A 20,978-nucleotide genomic window follows, 5' to 3' on the forward strand; every position below is an offset into this window, starting at 1 on the left:
TGGATTCAACTCGTTTTCCGCTGGATTTGATTTTTATTTTCTTCTAATATCCTATTCTACATGTTATGGGCCTTAGAGGCCCAATTTCACGGTGCAATGTGCATTCACTGAGTTGAACGGCTTAACGCATTCTCGAGTGTCGAAAATCTCTTTCATTTGTTACCAACCTTCTTTGAACTCTTTAAATAATGCCTAATTATATAATTAAAATATAATCGTATAAATTTTTAATTCTTGTCATGTGAAACTCTTTAATTAATATTAGATTTATTCTTTAATTAAAACCTTCTCAATTGATTGAAACCCTCTTGATTTGTCGCATGGCAAAATACCCTCTAAATAACATAGTTTTTTTGTTTGGTTGGAACCCTCAACTTGGTTGAATTGACAAACCATTGTTAACCTAATCCAATGGACACCCTCCTTTCTATCCACATTTTTCTTCATGCATTAATCCTATTTTTCTGGTCAAAACTGTGAGCTTTAAGTTAGAAAATATAAGTTTAAAAATCCTTCTATTTTTTTTCTTCTTTCCAAAACCCATTTATCCAGTTAGAACAAATTGCGAGACTAAATCTTAAATACACTTCAAACCATTAATCCAAAAGTTTCGACAAACCCACATGACTCAATTAATAATAATCAGAACAACAAAAATGTCAATCTGCAATTAAATCATGTATTCAAATAAAAGGAAATCCAGTATACAAATTCAAAAGCATCACAGTAGTTGTTTCAACTTTTATATCTGTGGCCAACTATGATTTAACACAACTAATTCTCCATCTAAACAGGGAAGACAAAAGAACAAATCAAGAATCCAGCTTCAGATCACCATTGTTCATTTCACAAGCCTATTACTTTGGATCATGGATAGCAGCCTCACCATTCTGCTCCTGGGATTCCAACTGGTTAAGCTGAGGCTGCTGTTGCAACTCATAAACATTGATTTGGTTTGGCTGCTGGTGCTGCATTTGGAACATCTGATGACTGATAGAAAGCTGGTGAGCCATTCGGCTTGAAAGAAGGGTCTCTCCACTCACCTCTGTAGCTGGAAGCTTTAATCTTTGGACTTCTGCGGCTAATGCATCATTTAAAGCTGCCATATCAATCATACAAAATAATGAATTTTTACCCCAAACAAGGCCCCAAAAAACAACAATTATCCTAAAAATTAGGATAAAATATGAAAATCAACTTTTGAGTAAGTATTACAGAAAATGCTTGACTTATAATTAACTGAAACACTGCATGGTAAGAACCCATATCAGTCGTTTCAAACATAAGGAGCAACAAATTTTAATCCACAAAGTATAGCAAGAAATTGATTCTGCAACACTAAATTTAAGCAGATAGAATGGTTCCCAGTCAATATTACAACAAGGAGCCCAAAAAATAGAATACTCAAAGTTGCATCATTCTACACTTCACTTACCAGAAACGAAAACTAGATATTGATGGTACTTATGACTGTAAGTTTGTTACAACATTTGACAGTAGAAGAAAAGCTGCTGCTATCCATTCAACGCAAAATTTCAACATTGCAATGCCTAGGGATTAGGGAACCAACTAGGAGATAGTGCCCAAAACAACCAAACAACAGTTTTGCACCAGTTACACCTAATTAGATGGCATACTAAAAAATAGTCAAGTTAAAACTGGTTTCACCACCATTTTATATTTCAAGAAAAGGATTGTAAAGGATTCCTATCCATATTCTGCAAGTAAGCAAAACATGCTCAGGTCAAGTGCATTGTCTTTCATCAAGTTGGTCATCTTTTTGACAGTTTTATTAGATTTAATAGCTCTGAGAGTCCCATTCTTATCACTCTTTAAACACCTGATTATGGGGATGCCTCTGCTCAGCAGAATATTCAATACATGACAAAAATTAATACGTTTCATAGACAAGCTGCCTCCAGATAACTTTGAATAATACTTTAATTTATTTTCAATCTGCTCAAAGATTTTCTGATCAAATAAGTAGGATAAAAGCAATTTAGAATAGCAAGCCCTGGAAATCACTGCCTGCTAAGAATAGGCAGAATACATAATGTATTAGATCACAGAGGCATGAATTGATCAAAGAGAATGCAGAGATGGATGAAGAATTTCAGACATTGATTTGGTCAACATATATTATGGCAAAACATCAGATATTTGCAGCATGTAGATAAAAGTAGGTCTCAGTTCTAATGTATAAGGAGAGGGCAATTAGACAAGAAAAAAAATTATACCATCTTTGAGTTGAGCCTGCTGCTCCATTGCCTGCAGACGAAATTTCAATTCTTTGTTCTCACTTGTAAGCCCAGCTTGATCTCTCTGAATATATACAAGGTAAACAACCAACAAGTAAATACGTAATATTTAATTAAGGAAAGAGGAAGCATAAAAGCTTAGAGCTTAGATACAAACCTGTAACATTGTAACCTGGGTAGACAATGTGGTTGCCTCAGTCTGCAGAGTTTGCACCTTTTGTTCCAGTTCAGCAATGTATCGCATCTTCCGCTCTTTGGAGCGAGCAGCTGATTGACGATTAGCCAAAATCCTAACACAATCAAAGAAAAGAAATGAACTCAGACACACAATAGCAACTACACAACTTCATCTAAAATTCAAAAGTACAATACCTTTTGGCACGTTTCGGATCTGACAGTGCAATCTCAGCAAGCTTATCATTTGCCAAAATCTTTTTCAGCTCCACTTCAGTAAATTCACCATTCAACTCCAAGCTCAATTTAGCTAAGTTGCCATCAATTGAGCTGCCAGGAGAAATTTGAGTTTGAAAAGGAAGCTTTGTTGACTCTTCATCAAACTGAAAATTCCCCATATAACTATCCATTGAAAGGCTCCTATGGTGCCTAACAGTTGGAGCAATATCTCCAACAGCACGCCTCTTAACTCCTTCCCGCTTTTGACTTGAACTAGTTCCCTGCAAGCTAACCAGATTTCCACTTGCATGACTTTCCACCTCGTTATCACTACTTTCACCCCCATTTGTCTTTGTACCACTAGCTCTGCTGTCCAAATCCTTATCCTCAGTACCTGACGAGTTCAATGTATCAATATTGTCCAAATTCATATATTCGCTTATCAAATCATCTACCAACTCAGGTTTCTTCTCACTTATCCCTTCTGCATTATTACTTCCATCCTTGGCATTCCACTCGGATACTCGTTTCACCAACTGAATTGGCTTTTCCACATCAGGTATTCCCCTACTCCCTATCGGTATTAATTGAGGTGTCGATTGAATCATTGCAGAAAATCCTAGAGGAATATCACTACTAGATCGCCTATGCCCTTTAGGAGGAGGCAAATTCTCAGCAGCCCTCGAAGCATTGACTCTATTATCAGGAGAAGGGATCAATAAACCATGAGAATTACCAACTGTTTCCTCCATACACATGTTATTCAAAACTGTATCAGACACTGATGATTCACGATAAGTCATAGGATTGTATGAACTCAGCGGAGGCAAACAATCAAACCCGGATGATTGAGATAAAGACCTACAATGGGATGCTCCCCAGTTGGCATTTGAACGAGACCCCATCATCTGTGACTGTGAATACGGCAATGAAAGAGGACTATTTGGGTGTGAAGGAGGTATACCTGATCGCCTGTTGTTCTCAGGACTCATGTTTTGAGACAACTGACCCGCTTGAGTCCCACAATAAACAGGAACATCCAAACTGTTTCTTGCCTTCATGATTGAAGCTGACTCAAGTTTCTGCATACTAGAACAAAGCACACAACTTCCCACTGCCACAATCAATTTTCTAATCTTTATAACAAACCCTAACACCTGAATCGATCAACACTTGAAGAAAAAACGATGCTCGGGAATCCAAAAAGCCTGTAAAGATTAAAAAAAAAGATTGGCTGTATTGAGAAGCGCAAAATATACTCTGGTTTATTGGGTAGAAAACAAATACAATGAATTAATACAGAGCAGTGTAGAAGTCCGTACACGGCAAATGAAAGTAAATCTGAGAAATGGAGATTCGTTAACAAAAATATGGCGGTAATCACGCAAATTTACGAACATGCCAAAACCAGTAAATATATTTTCTATAAACCTCAAAATTACCGAAATACAAATACAACAGCAACAACACAATCCAATGAGTCTAAGCCTTATGCTTTGTTCAAGACAAGAAGAGATTTTAAGGTCAGTTAGTGTCGTGGCTCACTTGTAGCTATCCAGATAAAGCCAGCCGCGTACACTGGTTCTTGTCTCCCTTTCACACCGCCGCTGATTTTTCTGTGTATTTTATTTACATGCATAAAACTGACTGAATTTATATAGTGTAGACTACAATTCCCACCCAAGATTAAGGAAAATAATTACCACCCCCTTAATTCTTAAACCATAAATTTTCACCCAAAATCTACTCTAACCATTTTATTTTGTGAAATTAAATATTGTCTTTGATCACAATGCTAGCAATCTAGTTAGATTTGATGTCAGAATTCCATTAGAAAGATGTAATATTGTTAGATAATGCTTGAAAAATATGTGAGTCGTTGACTCAAATTATTGCACAATCTAATAATTAAAGTTATCAATACTATTTTTAAAATGTGATTCGGTAGTTAAAATTACCAAAACTGTATTAGATAAGTATAATCTCAAGATTATGCATTTTTCAATGTAATCTCGATCATCTTTTTAAATATGGAAATAAAATAATTTTTAGATTTTTCTATTTTTTTCTAACAAATTTAGATTTTGAGTGAAATTTTGTGAGTAAGAATTTATGATTTTCCTCTTTTAAAAATATTTTTTACTTTATGATTTGCAAATGAGTTTAGAATTAGAATAAAATTATATGTATAAATATATTTACTAATTTACCAATATAAATTGAGGTAACAACGTATAATTAAGTAATTTAAAGTGAGAGAAATTATAAATTATCACTTAACTCAATAATTACGTATTATCATGCCAATTTTCATTCTTGAAAATAGATGTAAATATGAATTGAGCCGGACTCAAACACCCAATGGGTGCGGCTTGAGTTTGTTAAGCTAAAATTTTTGATAGTTTGAGTTTTGATTTGGTCTTTAAGTTCAAAAATAGTTGAAGTTTAACTTAAGTTCATGATTTGAATATAAATCAAATAATAAGTCGAATTCGAAATAAATCAATTATACCTCAGATCAGTAGTCAAACAAAGTTGAATCCTCTCTAATTTGAATTTGACTCAGTTTAAAAAATAAATAGACTCTAACAATTTGAGTTTAACTAGAGTTTAATTTACATGAATTCGAATTACGTTAAGTCTGGAACCAACTTAATTGGGGTCCATCCCTACTTGAAAGTGTGAATTGTGATGTGTCGGTACAAGTCTTACATGGAAATTAAAGTGTAAAAGTGAGATTAGACCAAAAGGCTTTGATTTCATGCTGAGTACACTTGGACAAATTGGAATTTTCTCTGGTCAAAATCAGATTACTTTGGTTAAAGGTGCATTATAACAATGTTACCATCCAACTTTGAAATTATCAATGGCATTCACCGCAACAAATCTACTCTATTATTATTAATCATGAATTGTAAGTTTAAAGCCTTAAGAGTGATCATGGATCTCGCCTTAACACAAGCGTTCCAGCGTCAAGTCCAGTCTAGTCCAAATCACATTGTTTTTTTTATTTTGACTGATGCGGCCTGCCCCAAGTTTGGAGCCGCAACAACACTGTGACCAACGTGGTAACATGGCCTCAAAGCCGAAACCCTAACCCTAACCCTAACCCAAACCCTTCTTTCCAACTTATAAAAGGAGGAGGCGTTCATCTCATCCCCAAAACCCTAATCTCTAAACGCCGTAGCTCTATTCTCTAAGTAATTATCTTTTTTCTTTCTATTGGATTCTGAGGAGGCCAAATGATGAATATGCCGAATGGTTGAATGCCCAGACTTCGCTTTGGGCATTATGATTCCTCTTTTGTTATTGAATAGGAAGATCTGATGCCTCTTCTCTATTGAAGTTTCATTCATCTATTTTTTCTCTTTGTTTTTGGTTTGTGTGTGTGGATGAGGAGAAAGCTTTATACAGTTATCCCTGTCTGATTTATGGGTGCTGATATTTGGTTAAAATCTGACACTTTTTTTCCAAAATTCTCTTGTTAATATCAATTTTATATTTTCAATTCTTAAACGGAGCCAATGATGACGTTTTTGAATGAGACACTGAAATGCTACTTGCATTCAATGTTGAATTTTTATGAACTAGGACGGTCTGAGGCTTTTCTGGTGTTTTCTTTTCCTTTGAATATTAAATTTCGATAATATTTTCTGGGTTCCCAGTGTTTTTGGGTGATGAGAACATATATATTACAGTTATCCCTGGCTGATTAATTGTGATGACAATATGTGATCTGACATAAACACTGTAAAATTTTCGGTCGTTTCGACAATGGTACTGGAAGAAGTTAACTATTCATCGTAGAATTCTGGGGGTTTAATGGGATCGGAGATAAGTCTAGATATTGAACTTTCTAATTGGGAAATGGTAGCCATCCGAATTGTTTGCTTGCCGGACGGAAATCAAGGCTGTGTTCGAATTAAGAGTGGGTTTTTTTTTTTTTTTTTTTTTATAAATGAGTTTGAGGTTTTTAGCATTTCACTTTGAACGAACTTATAGAGTCTCTGATTTTTTTGTGGATTCAAGCTTGGATGGCTCTTGCAATGTTTTTCTTAATCATATATAATATGTTGAATAGACCCTACTACATATTAGTAAATCTGACAATTCATATTACTGAATTGAATTCGTGTCGAGACCCTACTGCATATTGGGATCGACATATAAGTTACACGACCCTCTACATGCATCTTTAGCTACAGAGGCAGATTTTATAACTGACTAATGTTAAGGAACTTAAACTAGCCAATAAGAAAGCACAAACTACCCTGATTCTCATTTAAACCGTCTGCTTACTCATATTTATCACGAAGCACCAAAAATGTTGACAAAAGATTAAAAGGAAATCGAAAAGTGAGACAATCTATTCATGTATTTCAATAATTTTGCCTCCGATCCGACCCATTAACTATCATTTTAGCAACATAGATTTTGTTATTACCTCCGTAGCAAAATTTCTTAAAATCTACTTGATTGTGATGTAGCGATTTGTTCCATGCTTGGCCCAATGGTCCTTGAGATCAACTGGCCTTGACAGATCATGGCCTTCAGCAGCTAGTCGAGTAAGCAGCTTGTTGAATGCACTTCCACTCATCTTCCGGCCACCTATTCGGGCATGCCGCTTGTTTGGCACAGCTGGTAGGGGGTACATGGACAAGGAGGTTGTGCAGCATGCAGACTGCCATCCCCCACTACCCCATTTGTAACACTGCCTTAGCGACCCAGTGCAGGAGCATACAGGTGCTGGCATGGTGGTTTCATCAAATGTAACTTGGTTCAATCCCAGGACCTGACCCTTCCAATCAGACTTTGACGTTGCCAAATGTTTGTTTACATCGTCTCCTCCATCCAAATCTTGCACACTCTTCCACTCTTGTTGCTTCCCAAACACAATATTATTCAGGTCTTCAGTTTCCCTCTTAATCTTCCGTGGGGATTTTGATGTCTTCTTACTAGGTGGCATCACCCTGGCCTCCTTTGCTCGTTTAACCCGTCGTGGCTTTCCAGTCTCAGTAGCACCAGTAGACATGGGGTTGCCACCACTTGTATGAATCTCTCTTGCACCATATGCAGCTTCAGTTGTGTGGGGCAGGTAATGTGTAAACTGCTGTGGCTGGTGTATGTGCTTCACCCCACGAGCAATTTGGCATCCTGGTGGACATGAGGACATACTACCACTGTTTAAAGAATTTTCTTGATACTGAAGACTTGCAATGGCATTGTCTCGTTCTAACATAGCATTGTTACGTTCAGCAATAGCTGTATCTCGCTGCAGGAATGCCATGTCTCGTTCTGCAATGGCTGCCTTTTTCTCTGAGAGGGCTAAATTTCTTTCTTGTATGGCTGCATCTCTCTCAGCCATAATGGCCATTATCTGTTTCATTGTTGGTTGATGATGCGCAAACCACTGTTATAACACCAGTGCAATAATAATCATCAGATACAGACTTTACATGAAAAAATCTTCTCAAAGCAATTGTATTGGTGACCAAAGAAATTCTTATATTTGTTAATTCACACTGTTCAACTTTTAATTTCCCACAGTACTGCTAGTAAATACCTGGCCCTGAGCTGCCTTATACTGCTCTGCTTTATGTCTCCCGTTTTCACGATGCCCACCGTCATCCATTTGATATGCAAATTAATTCAAGATGGGAAATGCACAATGTGGAAAGATGCTTGGACAATTAAACATCATAATCTTTCATGGCTACATATCCTGCATCAAAAGAGGGAAACTAAAAAAGAAGTAAAGGGAAAACTATTACTGAAAACAACCACTGCATGAAGATGGGCTTGAACGCTGTAGCAAAGCCTTAAAATGAATTAAAGGATATACAATTATAAGAATAAAATTCACAGCCAAACTAGCGGAAGCACAACTGCTTAAGCAAATTAAAGGCACTGATAGGTCAAACAAAAGAATGAACAATTCAAACATCATAACATCCTTTTGCAGCTGAAGAGAAGCCAATATCTCTCACGCATGAGCAGCTGTATTAGTTAGACGTAAAAGTGTTGGGACAAGGTCTGAAAGGTTATAAGACTGAATTAATGAACCCCAAGAATATTTGCGAGTTTAGAATGGGAGGGCTGGAAACCTCAATAGATTAGCCCCAATAGTTTCTCTATAAGATGAAAAAAAAATTAATTGAAAAATTGCAAGCAAAAGTAATGTTAGATCATGAAACAGAAACATCGCTATCAGTAATTCTTAACTTCGATGACAAAACAAAACTTCAGGAAGTAAGCATTACACCTGCCATATACTAGCAGCAGAGTGATACAAACATACATAGTAAGTTTTATTCTATTTGAAACAAGAAGAATCTACCTGAAATTGCATAAACTACAGGTTTGATTGGGTCTTCTCTCATAGTCCTGCTCATGTTAATTCAGTAATCAGTAATCAATCAAAAACCTCACTGACTTTGGTTCCATCCAGGAATTTAAGAAAACAAAATTATTAAACAGAGCACTACTTTTCATATGGTTTTCCATATTATGTATAGGCACACTGTTTTAATCATCTTGAAAAATGGGTCCAAAGCTTGCAGGGTTATAGCCACAAGCATTAAGAAATGAATAAAAAAGGAGGTTCAAAATCCACACAAAAGCGAAAATATACAGAGAGAATCACATGATGCTTTGTTGTCATGTTATTGCACAATCACCATCCCAAAATGCAGCTATAAAGTTCTAGGAGCTCATTCTTGAAGATTGTCAATTATGTCCAATTATATTCTACGAAAGCCCTGAAACTTGATGATTTAGAATTCATCTGATAATATTGCAAACACAATTAACTAATTCTTTTTTACCATTTTCTGATTCTCATCCTTCTTTCGGGAATCAGTTCTCGTGCCAAATTCTTTATTTCCAACATTAATAGTATCCCCAGGAAGTTAAACACAATACCTCAAGCACTATATTGATCTCAACAAGCCTAGGATAAAAAGCATTTGCCAACTAGTCGCTATGAACAAACCAAGCATACATGTTTCACCTCTAACCAGAAATAAACTAGAGATCCCAAACTCTCTTCTAGTCAAACACTAAAAGTGACACTAATCCTTGCTTCCTTAGCTTCACCCAATGACTTGAATTTCAAAATCACCAACCCAACCATCTAAAATGACCCCCTTTCCACCACTGTCCCCAAAACAGCAGAAATAAAATATAAAAGAGCAGTAGGTTTAAGCCAGCTAAAGCAAGCTTCACTTACATACACAGAAACACACACACGCGCGCGCGCGCACAGAAACCAAAACAGTAAAACAAGTCAACATTAGTTGAAATATACAGTACAACCCACTTTTAAAGAATCAAAAACAGATAGATAAGAATGATCAATTACTTAAAAACTGAATACATAAAATAAAAAAAATAAAAAATGATAGAAATAGAGAGAGGAAATAGAAACTTACCAGTAAAAGAAGCAGAAAGAAAGAACCCTGATTGGGAAGAAGATGAAATACTTGTGGAACAGAAAGAGAGAGAAAGGTGAGAGAATTTTCGACTTTATGTCTTTGGTTAGGTATTTACTTCGTTTTCTCTTCATAAGTCATCAATGTACTGTTTTCATTTTTAATTTAATATTTTATATCCGTCTCCTCTGATCCTCTCCCAATTAAAGTAACACTCAAGTTACTGCTGGTGTAAGGAAGTATTGACACCGTGAACAAGTTTTGTTGGTTGCGTGGGGTGTGGAGCGGCGAATGGGCCATCTCCCATCTACGAACTCTGTTCTAACCGTCCAATGTGGGAGGTGCCTCGAGATTCCTGTACCGTGGACGGGTCTGATTGCTTTTAGTTTTTGTATTAATGGGTTGGGCGTGGATAAAAAAGACAAAGATAATGCGCGTTTCATTTTCATGGGCTCTGTTTATTTGGTGTCTGGCTTTGATGTACTTGAGCTCAGACTTTACAGTAAACATCATGGCATGCCAAGGGGTAAATCCCACCGAATAAAAAACAGGGATGTATTCCCCCTCTTACAACTTGTGATCTTCTTTTAAAGTTATTATTCCTCATTCAAGTGAATTTAAGTTCAAATTATTGAATAATACAACATCAATTTTTCTTATTTAATTTTATCTATATAAATTAATAGAAATTTAATATAATTAAGTGATTTTAAATTAAAAATAAATAAATAATTAAAACATTCATTCACATTTTTTATGAATAAAATTAGTAAAAAAGGTTAATAAGTGTAACAATTATTCGGTTCAATTAGAACAGCACCCAAATGCAACCTCTAATGAAAGTATTAGACTGTCTCCCACGAGCATTTCTCTTTCTTTATTAACTTCACTGCACCGTAACATCTCAAGCTAAACTTGATCTAAAACCTTAATTCATGCTCACCTTTATCTCGACACTTGACTTACCAAGAATGAGTACCAATTACAGTGAGAAGGGCACCTGTACACCACTGCAAAACAAATTTTTATCAGAACTGTATGACTTAGTGAGAAAAATATCTGAAACTACGAGTTCTTTGGTCGCAAGGTAATGCTGCAATATGATGTTGTAAAACAAATTTAAAATCAAATACTGGGAGAGACTGATGCTGTCCTACACATGAATATAAAATCTAAAGTTTATACAACCAAGGACATTGGCTATCTTCTTTAACTCAAGTTAATACAAAGTAAATTTTTCCTTGCATGTCTTCTGTAAACTCAAGTCAGTGTTTTTCCTTGCATGGCTACCATGATTACATACCAGCCATACTGATGAAACCAAGGCAAATAGATTTTCTCCCTCAATTTTGTTACTCCTAGAAACATCATACAGTGTGGAATTTACCAGTGCTACTTACCCTTGTTTACTTGTAAACCAACCCATATACACACACTTTTCAGTTCTGCATTTTACAAAACCAAGTTTGCAATTTGAAATCGTCTTCTACCACATGTAGAGGTAATCAATAATTCATGCTCAGATCATTAACAATTGAAGAAACAATCATGCGCCGAGTACATTGACTTTTACAGAAAATATTTTTGAAAAAGAACAAGCAAAATCACATTTTCATGAAGCAGGAGAATCCTTTTAAGATCTAAATAGATCAATACATTCAAATGGTCAAAGATTCCAAACTCAATCAATCACATAGTCCAATTGTTACCTGAAACGGTAATGGTTCCCTGAACAAAAATAATCCAGCTAGACCAGAAGAGAAGAAGTTAGCAGCAAAGTTTGTGACCGTTGCCTGTAGGGAAGAGAGGGCTTTAGGACTGTTGACATAACAAACAACCCCACATTGTTATATATTAAACACCATGACCGGTCCATACCGGATAAGCTGTTAAGTACAAGAGGTGTGCGTAGAATAACATGAAACAAAAACTATAAAAATTTCAACGAAGAAGAAGATAGAGAGAAAGAAAAGGCTTAACTTGAAATGGAACCAACATATTGACAAAGAAAATGAACAAAGCAAAAAAAAAAAAAAAAAAAAAAGGAAGGAAGGAAGAAAGAAAACAAACTGGGCAAACATGTATAAAACATGTTTTTATGATCCCGAATGCAGATTTGGTTAATACATCGAAAAGTATGGTTTTTGATGTGAGATTCTTATGGCTTTGGGCTTCTCAATCTATATCGTTAACTTTTAAGATATGGTTCTCTCAATATTTGTTCGAGTTTAGTAATCGTATGTTCAATCCTAAGAATAAGATATAAAATTTAAATTTTATATTGGAAAGTATGAATTTTTGATATAAAGTTTATATGGCCTTGAGGTGTGAGTTTCGAAGGTTTCGTATCACTTGAGAGAACATAGAGAAATGCCTTGGATGCTGCATTACAAGCATGTGTTCTGCTTCAGAAACAGTACTTCAACACGGAACTTGTAAATTCATAACAGAAAACTTGTAAACGCAAAATGTGAAACTTGATATATACACTGTTACATGGCTGTTTCATAGCCACAGCCTAATTAAGCAAGGACTACTGAGCTAGTCTAGCAGGAAGCTTTGAATTAAAACTTGAAACAAACAGCCGCCACGCACAAATAATGGCCTCGATGAATAAAAGACCACACCACTGGCCAAACGAAGAAGATCATTTACTACAAATTTACCATACGCATGTGGATTTTAAAATTCCTCTACAAGGATCCAATTTGAAGAAATATTAAAAATAGGATGTTCTTTCTAAGTTCTAACAATTACAAGCTAAAATCGACAACGCGGATTACAGGGTGGGACAATTTTTAATTGGTGAACAATAATAACGTCAGTTGGTGTGAGGATCGGCAGATGAGAAAAAGAGCAACCTGAGATGAAAAGAGCTTAGCGGATATGGCAGCCCGAGCAGCATTTAGTCCGCCAAGACTGCCCATGAATATCCTCTGCTCATTTTTCCAATCCATCGCGGCTGCACCGGCGTTGGTTGACTGCTGTTTGGATTATGTTAGTCCGATGGCGATGCGGTTAAGCAGAGATATAGTTCAACGGGCGTTCCATAGATCTAAACATTGAAATTAATGGATGAACTAAGTTTTTGTCCCGTTGTCTATGGCAATGTAACCATTGTCCATCGGTCAAAACTGACACCATGGCCGTCAACCCCATTTTATAAGTTTAGATTAATGACGAATGTAATTTAGAGATATTTTATTTATAATTTAAAATTTGGATATGTTATAATAATTTTAATATTTATTATAAATAAAAAGTTTTAAAAAATTGAGTGCCTGTATCAAAAATTAGAAAATGATAAATTGCTATCTTTTATCCTTTTTTTTTTTTGTTGTCAATTTTGCTTTAAAATGACATCCAATTAATTTTATTTTTCTCATTATTAATTATCTTAATAAACGACTTTTCTCCAGGCAAGAATTGAAAATTGAATTTTGAACAGTAAAAAGGAAGTCTAAGAATGGTAACTTGGATTGCTTGACGTGGCACAATTTTGGTTACGGTTGCATAAGAAGTCAATTAAATGATATTTAAACGATTTATTAAATTATTATTTAATTACTGAAATATACAAACTTAAAGATGTTAACGGAGTGAGTAGAAATTGAATTTCTTATTTTTTATCATCATCCCATATTAGAAGAAATTTATTTTTGTTTCCACCTTGTTTCTAAAACAAGAATAATAAAGAATCTTTATTCTCAAAATTTGAGCAAAGGAGAAAGGTGTTATACTAACGAAAACTAGAGAATTAAATTATTAAAACATAGAAAAAATGGATTAGAGTTAAATTTTATAAATGAATGTTTTTTTAATAATTATTTTAAAATTAAAGATTATTTTAATTATAAATAAACATATCAAAGGGTTGGCTCTAGATATGGTAATTTAGGCTTTATTTTAGGGGTTTGGAAGAAAATTTGTTTGATAAAAATGAAAAAATTCTTGTAATTGGAGACATAGATATATGTATCCTCTCTCTGTCCCATCTCCATTTCTGTTTTTTTATATTAATATATTTACTTAAAATATTAACATATTTTTATAGTTTTAGAGTATTTATGTTTTTTAAATTTATTTAATTTTTATTGTGTATATTAAAGTGATTAATATATCATATTTATGATATTTGAAATAATAAATTAATTTTAATTTTATTATTTAATATATTTATATTATATTTAGGGAATATAAAAAAATTTTTTTTTATAAATATAGAGATGAGAATTTTTTTTTTTTGTGAAACGGGAAGGAGAAGGAGAGAAGATTTTCTTTTATCCTCTTAACAAAGACAAGTCAGAGATGAAGACGGCCATGGGAATTAAGATCTCCTTCTGACCCTCTCCAGTGCCATCTTTAATTGGTTCAACTATAATACAATACAATCCGTGAGTACAATAGGTCATTCCAAATTCGGCCTGCTAAGATCGCCGGCCTCGTCTACGAGTAAGGGATGTCTATCTTGTCCACGACAAGGAGAATTTTAATCCCCACCCAAGGCAGGACTGAATAGAGACCCATAATTTAGGGGACAGATGGCATGAGACAAACTATTGCGAATGTAACCTTGGGGATATGGGAAAGTGGCAACATTAACACAAATCGTGAGTTACCATAAGCTCACTCATTCCGTCTTCTCTCACAGAAGAAACACAACTCGTCCACGCTGGCAATCCTCGTACAAATTAATGAACCAATCAGAAACGGAAACACACGGATTGAGGAATTTTCTAAAATCCCCAAACGTCGTCGTTCTAGTTAGTTACTCCCAAATTAAACCGACCTAACAATCCCACCCTTGCCAATATAATCCTGTACTTTCACCTGCGCTGTATTACGGTCTGGATCCTGATTAACCTTCCTCCTAGAAGCAGAAACAAATTCCTAATTTTCTCTCAATCTCTCTGGTTCTTCGTACTCAAGGTAAGCAACACCGTTTTGAACGGCTATTTTGAAGCGCTTTCCGTGACTATGTTTCGGCGTTTGTTGAAGATCTGATTCAAGTTTTGTTTTTTTTCAATATTGGCAGATTGTCTAGACGCCGCGTTGTTGATTGAAGAGGAATGGCTCGTACCAAGCAAACCGCTCGCAAGTCAACCGGAGGAAAGGCTCCCAGGAAGCAGCTTGCCACAAAGGTATGTCTGCTTAGGGTTTCGTATGTTGTTTCTTCTCCCTGTTCTTTCGTTGATAATTTGTTTGGTTAGAAGGAAATTAGATCGTTCGATCATTATCGTATTCATGTGTTTTGGATGAAAATATTGTTGATTATTGATTTCTTAACGATTTAAAGGTCTTGAACTTAATGGAATGAAATTCAAATACTTCTCTAGGGTTTCAAGATTTGCTTGAGATTTTCTGTGCGTTTTGTATTTAAGCGTAAATTTGATAGAAACTACTGTTCTAATTATTATTTTTGTTGGTAATTAACCAAATTCAGGCCGCAAGAAAATCTGCTCCTACCACCGGTGGAGTAAAGAAGCCTCACCGTTACCGTCCTGGAACTGTTGCTCTTCGGTAAATTGTTGTACTTAAATTCTTTTTCTGGGAATCCAAGCAAATGATTGATTCTCGGTTTTATAATCGTTCTGCAATAACCAATAACGATAACTGCATTAATATTACAGTGAAATCCGTAAGTACCAGAAGAGTACTGAGCTTTTGATCCGGAAATTGCCCTTCCAGCGCCTTGTTCGAGAAATCGCTCAAGACTTTAAGGTGGCTGCTTGTTCCCTTTGTGTTAATCGTAGTTCCTTTTGTGAGGATTCATTGTGCTTATTTTCTTTTTGTTGGTGCAGACGGATTTGAGGTTCCAGAGTCACGCGGTGCTTGCTCTTCAGGAAGCTGCTGAGGCCTATCTTGTAGGTCTGTTTGAGGATACCAACCTTTGCGCAATTCACGCCAAACGTGTTACAATCATGCCTAAGGATATCCAATTGGCTAGGCGAATTCGAGGCGAGCGTGCTTAAGTGTATTCCTGATTTATATGCCCCATGGAGTTGTCTTATTTAGGGTTTATTTTTTACGAACTTGGTGCTTATTTCTTTTCTCTTGTAAAGAAGAGTATATCAAGAAGTTGGTAGGATAAATGGTTGTTATTGTTGAAGCTATTATGTCTACACACAAAACTTGTTCGAGTTTGCTAATGATCTTTGTTGTTCGAATGTGGTTCGATACTTTTTTAAGCTTTTTCACATGAATGTGGTGTGTGTGAATGGAGTATTGTTTAATGTCGAATTTGATTAGGCCTGAGTGCTGGTTATGTCAAGGCCGAGATTGAATTCGAACATTTGGATTGATTTAAACATAAATAGATAATTAACATTAATTCCAGCGCGAGGACCATTCGGGATGCTTTCCCAAGGATTTGTTACTCAGTTATATTGTTACCGGTAGTGAGTCGGTTCAAATCAAACCCTGACTATGATTCAAAGCTAGGTGCAAAACATTCTATATGTCAAAAGGTAGATTCAAGTGTGTAGGTGTACGCATCGCTGAGGTGCTTTGAGTTTGAATCGTAGTTGGGCTTTAAAAAGATCTCGGGTCAAACTAATGTTCTGTCTCATCTAGGGTTGGATTCGAGTCGAGTTAGTTTGAGTTCGAGTTCGAGTCGAGCCCGAGCTGGCTCGGATTGACTCGATATATTTTTAAAATTTTTTTTTTATATAAAACGACGTCGTTTTGATTCATATATATATACAAAACGGTGTCGTTTTAATATAATAAACGAATCGAATCGAATTTGATTCGAGTCGAGTTCGAGTCGAATTTGAGCCGAGCCCGAGCTGGCTGCGAGTCGAGTTTGGCTCGGTTTGAATCCAGCCCTAGTCTCATCTCGCTGGAACTATGTGGTATGGTTCAACAACTAACCCCATCAAATTATTCGGTCCCACCCGATATCAATGGGATTAGGGATACTTTCAGCAAGAAATGTATCTAAGAGTTAGTGTTGGACTAGTTGAAAATCAAAGTTTATTAGAAACTTGATCTAGAATTCTTGCAAAATTAGTTGAACTTCTCATCAACCCCCATATATGGTCTTACGACATTGTAGAGATCTGTGTTTTTGGTAAATAGTCGTTTGGGTCTACTCATTGCGATCCCCTTTGTGAGGAGAAACCCTTGTTGATTGTTTGGGTTCGGACCAAATAAGTATATTCATGACATTGCATAGATGAGAAGAAACCACACTGTACAGAGTGTGTTGTGCTAGGGATCTTAGCCCAAACAATAGTAGCTTTCACAAGATCCCTTGAAAAGGCCCGATTTAGTTTGTAAGCATGCCCAGAGTTTGTAGATAAATCCCTCAGAAAAGGGCCGATCATGGAGGATCTAGTCTTGGATTCTCAGCGGCCAATAATGAAGATAACTCGTAAAATGATTGGAAAAATATTGTAGAGACACCAACGAACTAGCAGTAGCTTTCAGTCTCATCAGGTTTTAAAACTGATTTAAATTAGATGGGAATGTGTATTGAAGCAGGCCCGTGAACATTAGATTCAAGGTCCCAATAATAATAACCCGTGACACACAAACTGCCATTCCCCCGCACACCATTTGCACAAACTGCCCACTTTCTTTTAACACACATGACATGATTACACCCAATTTGATTCTCTCATTTATTTCTAGCTTTTGGATCGAAACATGTCTTCTCTTCTGCCTCACATGATTAATGCTCTCGTATCCACAACTTTTCCCCATATAGATTCTATAGGACGTTATGACGGGATAATAAAAAAATAAAAATCGATTTTATCACCATATTTTATTGTGTGAATAATAAAATTATATATATTTATTTTAAGTATATAAATAGGTGTATATTATATATATATTATTATAGATTAGATGATTTTATATTAAAAATAAAATAATATTTAATCATGTGACAATATATATATAAGTATGTACTAATTTATATATTTAAAATAGGTATATATAATATTACTTTTGTTAAAAAAAACTCGATAATTGAATAATTTAATAAAGTTTATGAATGAGGTTAATGTGATTAATAAGGATAATCCAATATACATCATAGTTATAATTGGGTGAATAATAATAGTGTATTAAGGGTTTTTCTACCTTTGATAGGGTTTAGGATTATTTTGTATGTCTAAGGTGAATAATATATTAACAGTTGATAAAACTATGTATATTAAGATGCTACAAATAACATCAAAGTTATTTTACATATCCTATTGAGTAGTAACAGGATAAACCTTAACGAAAACAATGAATCTCATAAGGGGTAAATGTCATATCTTAGAAAAATCTCTCATCGATAAAACATAAGAAATATTGAGTATGTATAAATATTTTATATCGTTTATAAATATTAAGATAAAATTAATAAAATAATTTATATGTTTTAAGTTATAAAGTTTAAAAGAAAAAACTATAATCGAACAATATTTTCTAGCATTCATGTATTACTTCTGCGAAATCAAACAGATTAATTGCCTTTACTTTATTAATGAAAATACTTCATTTCATTTTTCTTTCATCTTTTGCATGTTGCTGCATGCATACAGATCCATATGCCCCATGTACTTTATTCCTCGCATTTTGACTTCACACAGGGTTTCACGGGTAAATGTGTTTTTGTATTTACTAGGCAGTCTCAGTTCCATCTCTTTGTTCTTTTGCAAGTTCTTAAGAAAATGGCTCGACGGTGTTCGGAGTTTTGAGATGTTGAAATACGAATCTGGAAACTTAAACCGTGACTGTAATTCATGTTGATGATTTCTTCATTCATCTCTCGAAAATGAAGATTTAAAAGGCAATCTATGACAACGAGTATCACGGGAGCTGGGAAGCAATATTACTGGGAAAGGCCTAGCTATGGCAGAAAATTTATGTCTGTTGGCAGCTCCAAAACAATTTAAAAATTAAAAGCAAATCGGTGTAAAGTTTGACAGGCTATAAGTAGGCTGACATGGAGAATGTGACTTTCTGCCTAAGCTAACTTGGAAAATGGCAGGTGGGCCTTTTTTATTCTTATTTTGTCCTGATACGAGAGGGTCTAATGACCCGGTGCATTGTTAGCAAATTATCGTTAAGGTTAAATTTGATCAACACCGAACATATATAAAAGTAAATATAAATTCAATTCAAATTAAAAAAAAGGTTAGTTTGTACTAACAATGAGATTGTAGAAAAATTATCGGAACAAAATAAAAGTAGTGAAAAAAGATGAATGTACCAATAATTTATTAGATTTGAGTTAAAGGGTATCCCATTTCGAGTTTACCTTGTTCAAATTAAGATCGATCCAATTCGACGTTAAATTCATCCCTATTGCACATTTTATACACATGGTGACAAACATGACAAACAGACGAGTAGAATGTGTCCATATTTGTACAAGCATTTTTGTGTTCAATCTATTGGCAGCTTCTTGAGTTGGAAGCACGAAATCCAAGTGCACAAGAATAATATCACGCGGGGAACCAAAACAGGTGCTTTGTGTAACCGAAAACAAAATCTTCCAGGATATGACAAAAAGCTAAAAAGAGCAATCACAGAAAGAAAAGCAAAAGAATAGTGTTGTTTCGGCTATTAAAATGCCATCAACACGGTCATACTGGCTCAATTGTGAGAACTGGGGAAGCTTCCCACTCGGAGAAAACTTCCATTCAAAGAAAAGAAAAATACGTACTCGTCAAGCCATCTACAGGTAGGGTAGAAGATTCTTTCATTTAGAAACAACTATAAGAGTAAGACTTGACAAATTAACTTGTTCCCATGATCTCTCCTCGTGCCAAACTCTTCTCCTACAACCTTGGATGTTTATTCTACTTACCATAGCAAGCAATTCTGTCTAGATTCATTATTGTACAGGGAAAAGGACTATTTCCCACCCAAATTTTAATCTAATCACAAAATCATACCTATAACAGATGAAAAATCTAAACACTCATTTATTAATTAACTACTGTCTAAATTTTTAGTTAAAGGTAGAGATAAAATCGTCATTTTATCTATAAATCCTAAAACTTTAAAATTTATATCATTTTCTCCCTCTCGGGTTTTAAAAACTAACACTTTAACCCATTCTCAAAGTTTGAAAAGTTTAAATTTCATTTCTATGGTTTGTTTTCTTCTCTGGCCATCATCATTTCAATCGACAGTCGATACTTTCTATCCATCTTCCAGATTCAACCACGAAGGCCGATAAAGGATGACAAAAGAAAGTTGTTTAGACACAACAATGAAGGACGATAAAGTGTCATCCTTAGTCTCTTCTTCCCGATCTATAAGACGTTTCATCTTCTTGATCTATACTACGAAGGGTTGTCCTTCGTCGAAAAAGACCTTCACTTCTTCTTTATCATTGGTTGGTTTCTAAAGTCACTGGAGATTAAATCTGGAAAGGGAAAAGTGAATTTTTCAAAGTTTAATAATGGGGAGTAAATGTGAGTTTTCTAAACTAGGGGGAATGATATAATTTTTTTAGGTTTCAATGTTTATAGATAAAATGACTATTTTAACTTTACCTCTAACTAAAAATTTGGATAACAGTTAGCCATAGATGAGTATTTAAGATTTTTATCTGTCATGGTAGAATTTTAAATTTGGACTAAAACTTGGGTGGGAAATTGTCCTTTTCCCTAAAATTTAATATGTCATATAGATAAAAGGTTGTACAAAGCTCTAAGAAAGATTATTTGACATACTTAATAACATATAAGAGAGTATGTGTTCAAGTTTCTTCTAACGACATATCAAGATTAAACTTTTAATTTATCTAGTTTAATGGTTGTAAGATTGGTTATTGGACTTGAGTAGGGTTCGATCCGAATCGAGTTAGCTCGGATTTAAAAGTCGGCTTAGCTTGATTTGGCTTGGTTCGAATTCGTTTACTTTAAATATAAACTGATTTCGAATT

The 20,978-nt window shown here is 35.0% G+C and overlaps 3 protein-coding genes and 4 non-coding genes across 12 annotated transcripts; 5 read left to right on the forward strand and 2 right to left on the reverse strand.

Moving 5' to 3' along the window:
* Positions 1 to 657: 657 nt before the first annotated feature.
* LOC123230037 (bZIP transcription factor 29-like) lies at positions 658 to 4,344 on the reverse strand. Of its 4 annotated transcripts, none has more exons than XM_044656133.1 (5): positions 4,197 to 4,344; positions 2,631 to 3,859; positions 2,416 to 2,548; positions 2,238 to 2,322; positions 658 to 1,099 (listed from the first exon to the last, which is right to left on the reverse strand). In XM_044656133.1, the coding sequence occupies exons 2-5, from the start codon at positions 3,737 to 3,739 to the stop codon at positions 858 to 860; spliced, it is 1,569 nt and encodes a 522-aa protein (XP_044512068.1). In that variant the 5' UTR covers positions 3,740 to 3,859; positions 4,197 to 4,344; the 3' UTR covers positions 658 to 857. The 4 variants fall into 4 exon arrangements, with proteins under 4 accessions (XP_044512068.1, XP_044512070.1, XP_044512069.1 ...); XM_044656135.1 differs by having other exon boundaries at positions 4,094 to 4,233; XM_044656134.1 differs by lacking the exon at positions 4,197 to 4,344 and adding an exon at positions 3,974 to 4,177.
* Positions 4,345 to 5,897: 1,553 nt separating this feature from the next.
* LOC123230242 lies at positions 5,898 to 5,981 on the forward strand. Its single transcript, XR_006505055.1, has one exon. It is a non-coding gene; the product is annotated as a small nucleolar RNA snoR64a (small nucleolar RNA).
* Positions 5,982 to 6,035: 54 nt separating this feature from the next.
* Positions 6,036 to 6,118, forward strand: LOC123230232. Its single transcript, XR_006505044.1, has one exon. It is a non-coding gene; the product is annotated as a small nucleolar RNA R38 (small nucleolar RNA).
* A 53-nt stretch (positions 6,119 to 6,171) lies between these two features.
* LOC123230243 lies at positions 6,172 to 6,255 on the forward strand. Its single transcript, XR_006505056.1, has one exon. It is a non-coding gene; the product is annotated as a small nucleolar RNA snoR20a (small nucleolar RNA).
* A 62-nt stretch (positions 6,256 to 6,317) lies between these two features.
* On the forward strand, positions 6,318 to 6,398 carry LOC123230231. The gene has a single exon (XR_006505043.1). It is a non-coding gene; the product is annotated as a small nucleolar RNA R38 (small nucleolar RNA).
* Positions 6,399 to 6,926: 528 nt separating this feature from the next.
* On the reverse strand, positions 6,927 to 10,240 carry LOC123229789 (protein BASIC PENTACYSTEINE6-like). Of its 3 annotated transcripts, XM_044655739.1 has the most exons (4): positions 10,082 to 10,240; positions 8,989 to 9,035; positions 8,215 to 8,373; positions 6,927 to 8,061 (listed from the first exon to the last, which is right to left on the reverse strand). In XM_044655739.1, the coding sequence occupies exons 3-4, from the start codon at positions 8,281 to 8,283 to the stop codon at positions 7,120 to 7,122; spliced, it is 1,011 nt and encodes a 336-aa protein (XP_044511674.1). In that variant the 5' UTR covers positions 8,284 to 8,373; positions 8,989 to 9,035; positions 10,082 to 10,240; the 3' UTR covers positions 6,927 to 7,119. The 3 variants fall into 3 exon arrangements, with proteins under 3 accessions (XP_044511674.1, XP_044511673.1, XP_044511675.1); XM_044655738.1 differs by lacking the exon at positions 8,989 to 9,035; XM_044655740.1 differs by lacking the exons at positions 8,989 to 9,035; positions 10,082 to 10,240 and having other exon boundaries at positions 8,215 to 8,392.
* Positions 10,241 to 14,850: 4,610 nt separating this feature from the next.
* LOC123230148 (histone H3.3) lies at positions 14,851 to 16,248 on the forward strand. The gene is made up of 5 exons (XM_044656280.1): positions 14,851 to 15,010; positions 15,117 to 15,222; positions 15,525 to 15,601; positions 15,712 to 15,802; positions 15,883 to 16,248. The coding sequence occupies exons 2-5, from the start codon at positions 15,151 to 15,153 to the stop codon at positions 16,051 to 16,053; spliced, it is 411 nt and encodes a 136-aa protein (XP_044512215.1). The 5' UTR covers positions 14,851 to 15,010; positions 15,117 to 15,150; the 3' UTR covers positions 16,054 to 16,248.
* The last annotated feature ends 4,730 nt before the right edge of the window (positions 16,249 to 20,978 follow it).

Source organism: Mangifera indica, chromosome 11 (genome assembly GCF_011075055.1).
Source record: "Mangifera indica cultivar Alphonso chromosome 11, CATAS_Mindica_2.1, whole genome shotgun sequence".
In the NCBI taxonomy this organism is placed as follows: Eukaryota; Viridiplantae; Streptophyta; class Magnoliopsida; order Sapindales; family Anacardiaceae; genus Mangifera; species Mangifera indica.

Excerpts from the sequence above, each read along its gene's own strand:
- LOC123230037 (XM_044656133.1), bottom strand. The coding sequence starts at position 3,739 with ATGCAGAAACTTGAGTCAGCTTCAATCATGAAGGCAAGAAACAGTTTG. Across the intron at positions 2,549-2,630 it reads GATCCGAAACGTGCCAAAAG|GATTTTGGCTAATCGTCAAT; the intron begins GTATTGTACTTT and ends TGATTGTGTTAG. Across the intron at positions 1,100-2,237 it reads GCAGGCTCAACTCAAAGATG|CTTTAAATGATGCATTAGCC; the intron begins GTATAATTTTTT and ends TTGATATGGCAG.
- LOC123229789 (XM_044655738.1), bottom strand. The coding sequence starts at position 8,283 with ATGGATGACGGTGGGCATCGTGAAAACGGGAGACATAAAGCAGAGCAG. Across the intron at positions 8,062-8,214 it reads ATAAGGCAGCTCAGGGCCAG|TGGTTTGCGCATCATCAACC; the intron begins GTATTTACTAGC and ends GTGTTATAACAG.
- LOC123230148 (XM_044656280.1), top strand. The coding sequence starts at position 15,151 with ATGGCTCGTACCAAGCAAACCGCTCGCAAGTCAACCGGAGGAAAGGCT. Across the intron at positions 15,223-15,524 it reads GGAAGCAGCTTGCCACAAAG|GCCGCAAGAAAATCTGCTCC; the intron begins GTATGTCTGCTT and ends AACCAAATTCAG. Across the intron at positions 15,803-15,882 it reads AAATCGCTCAAGACTTTAAG|ACGGATTTGAGGTTCCAGAG; the intron begins GTGGCTGCTTGT and ends TTGTTGGTGCAG.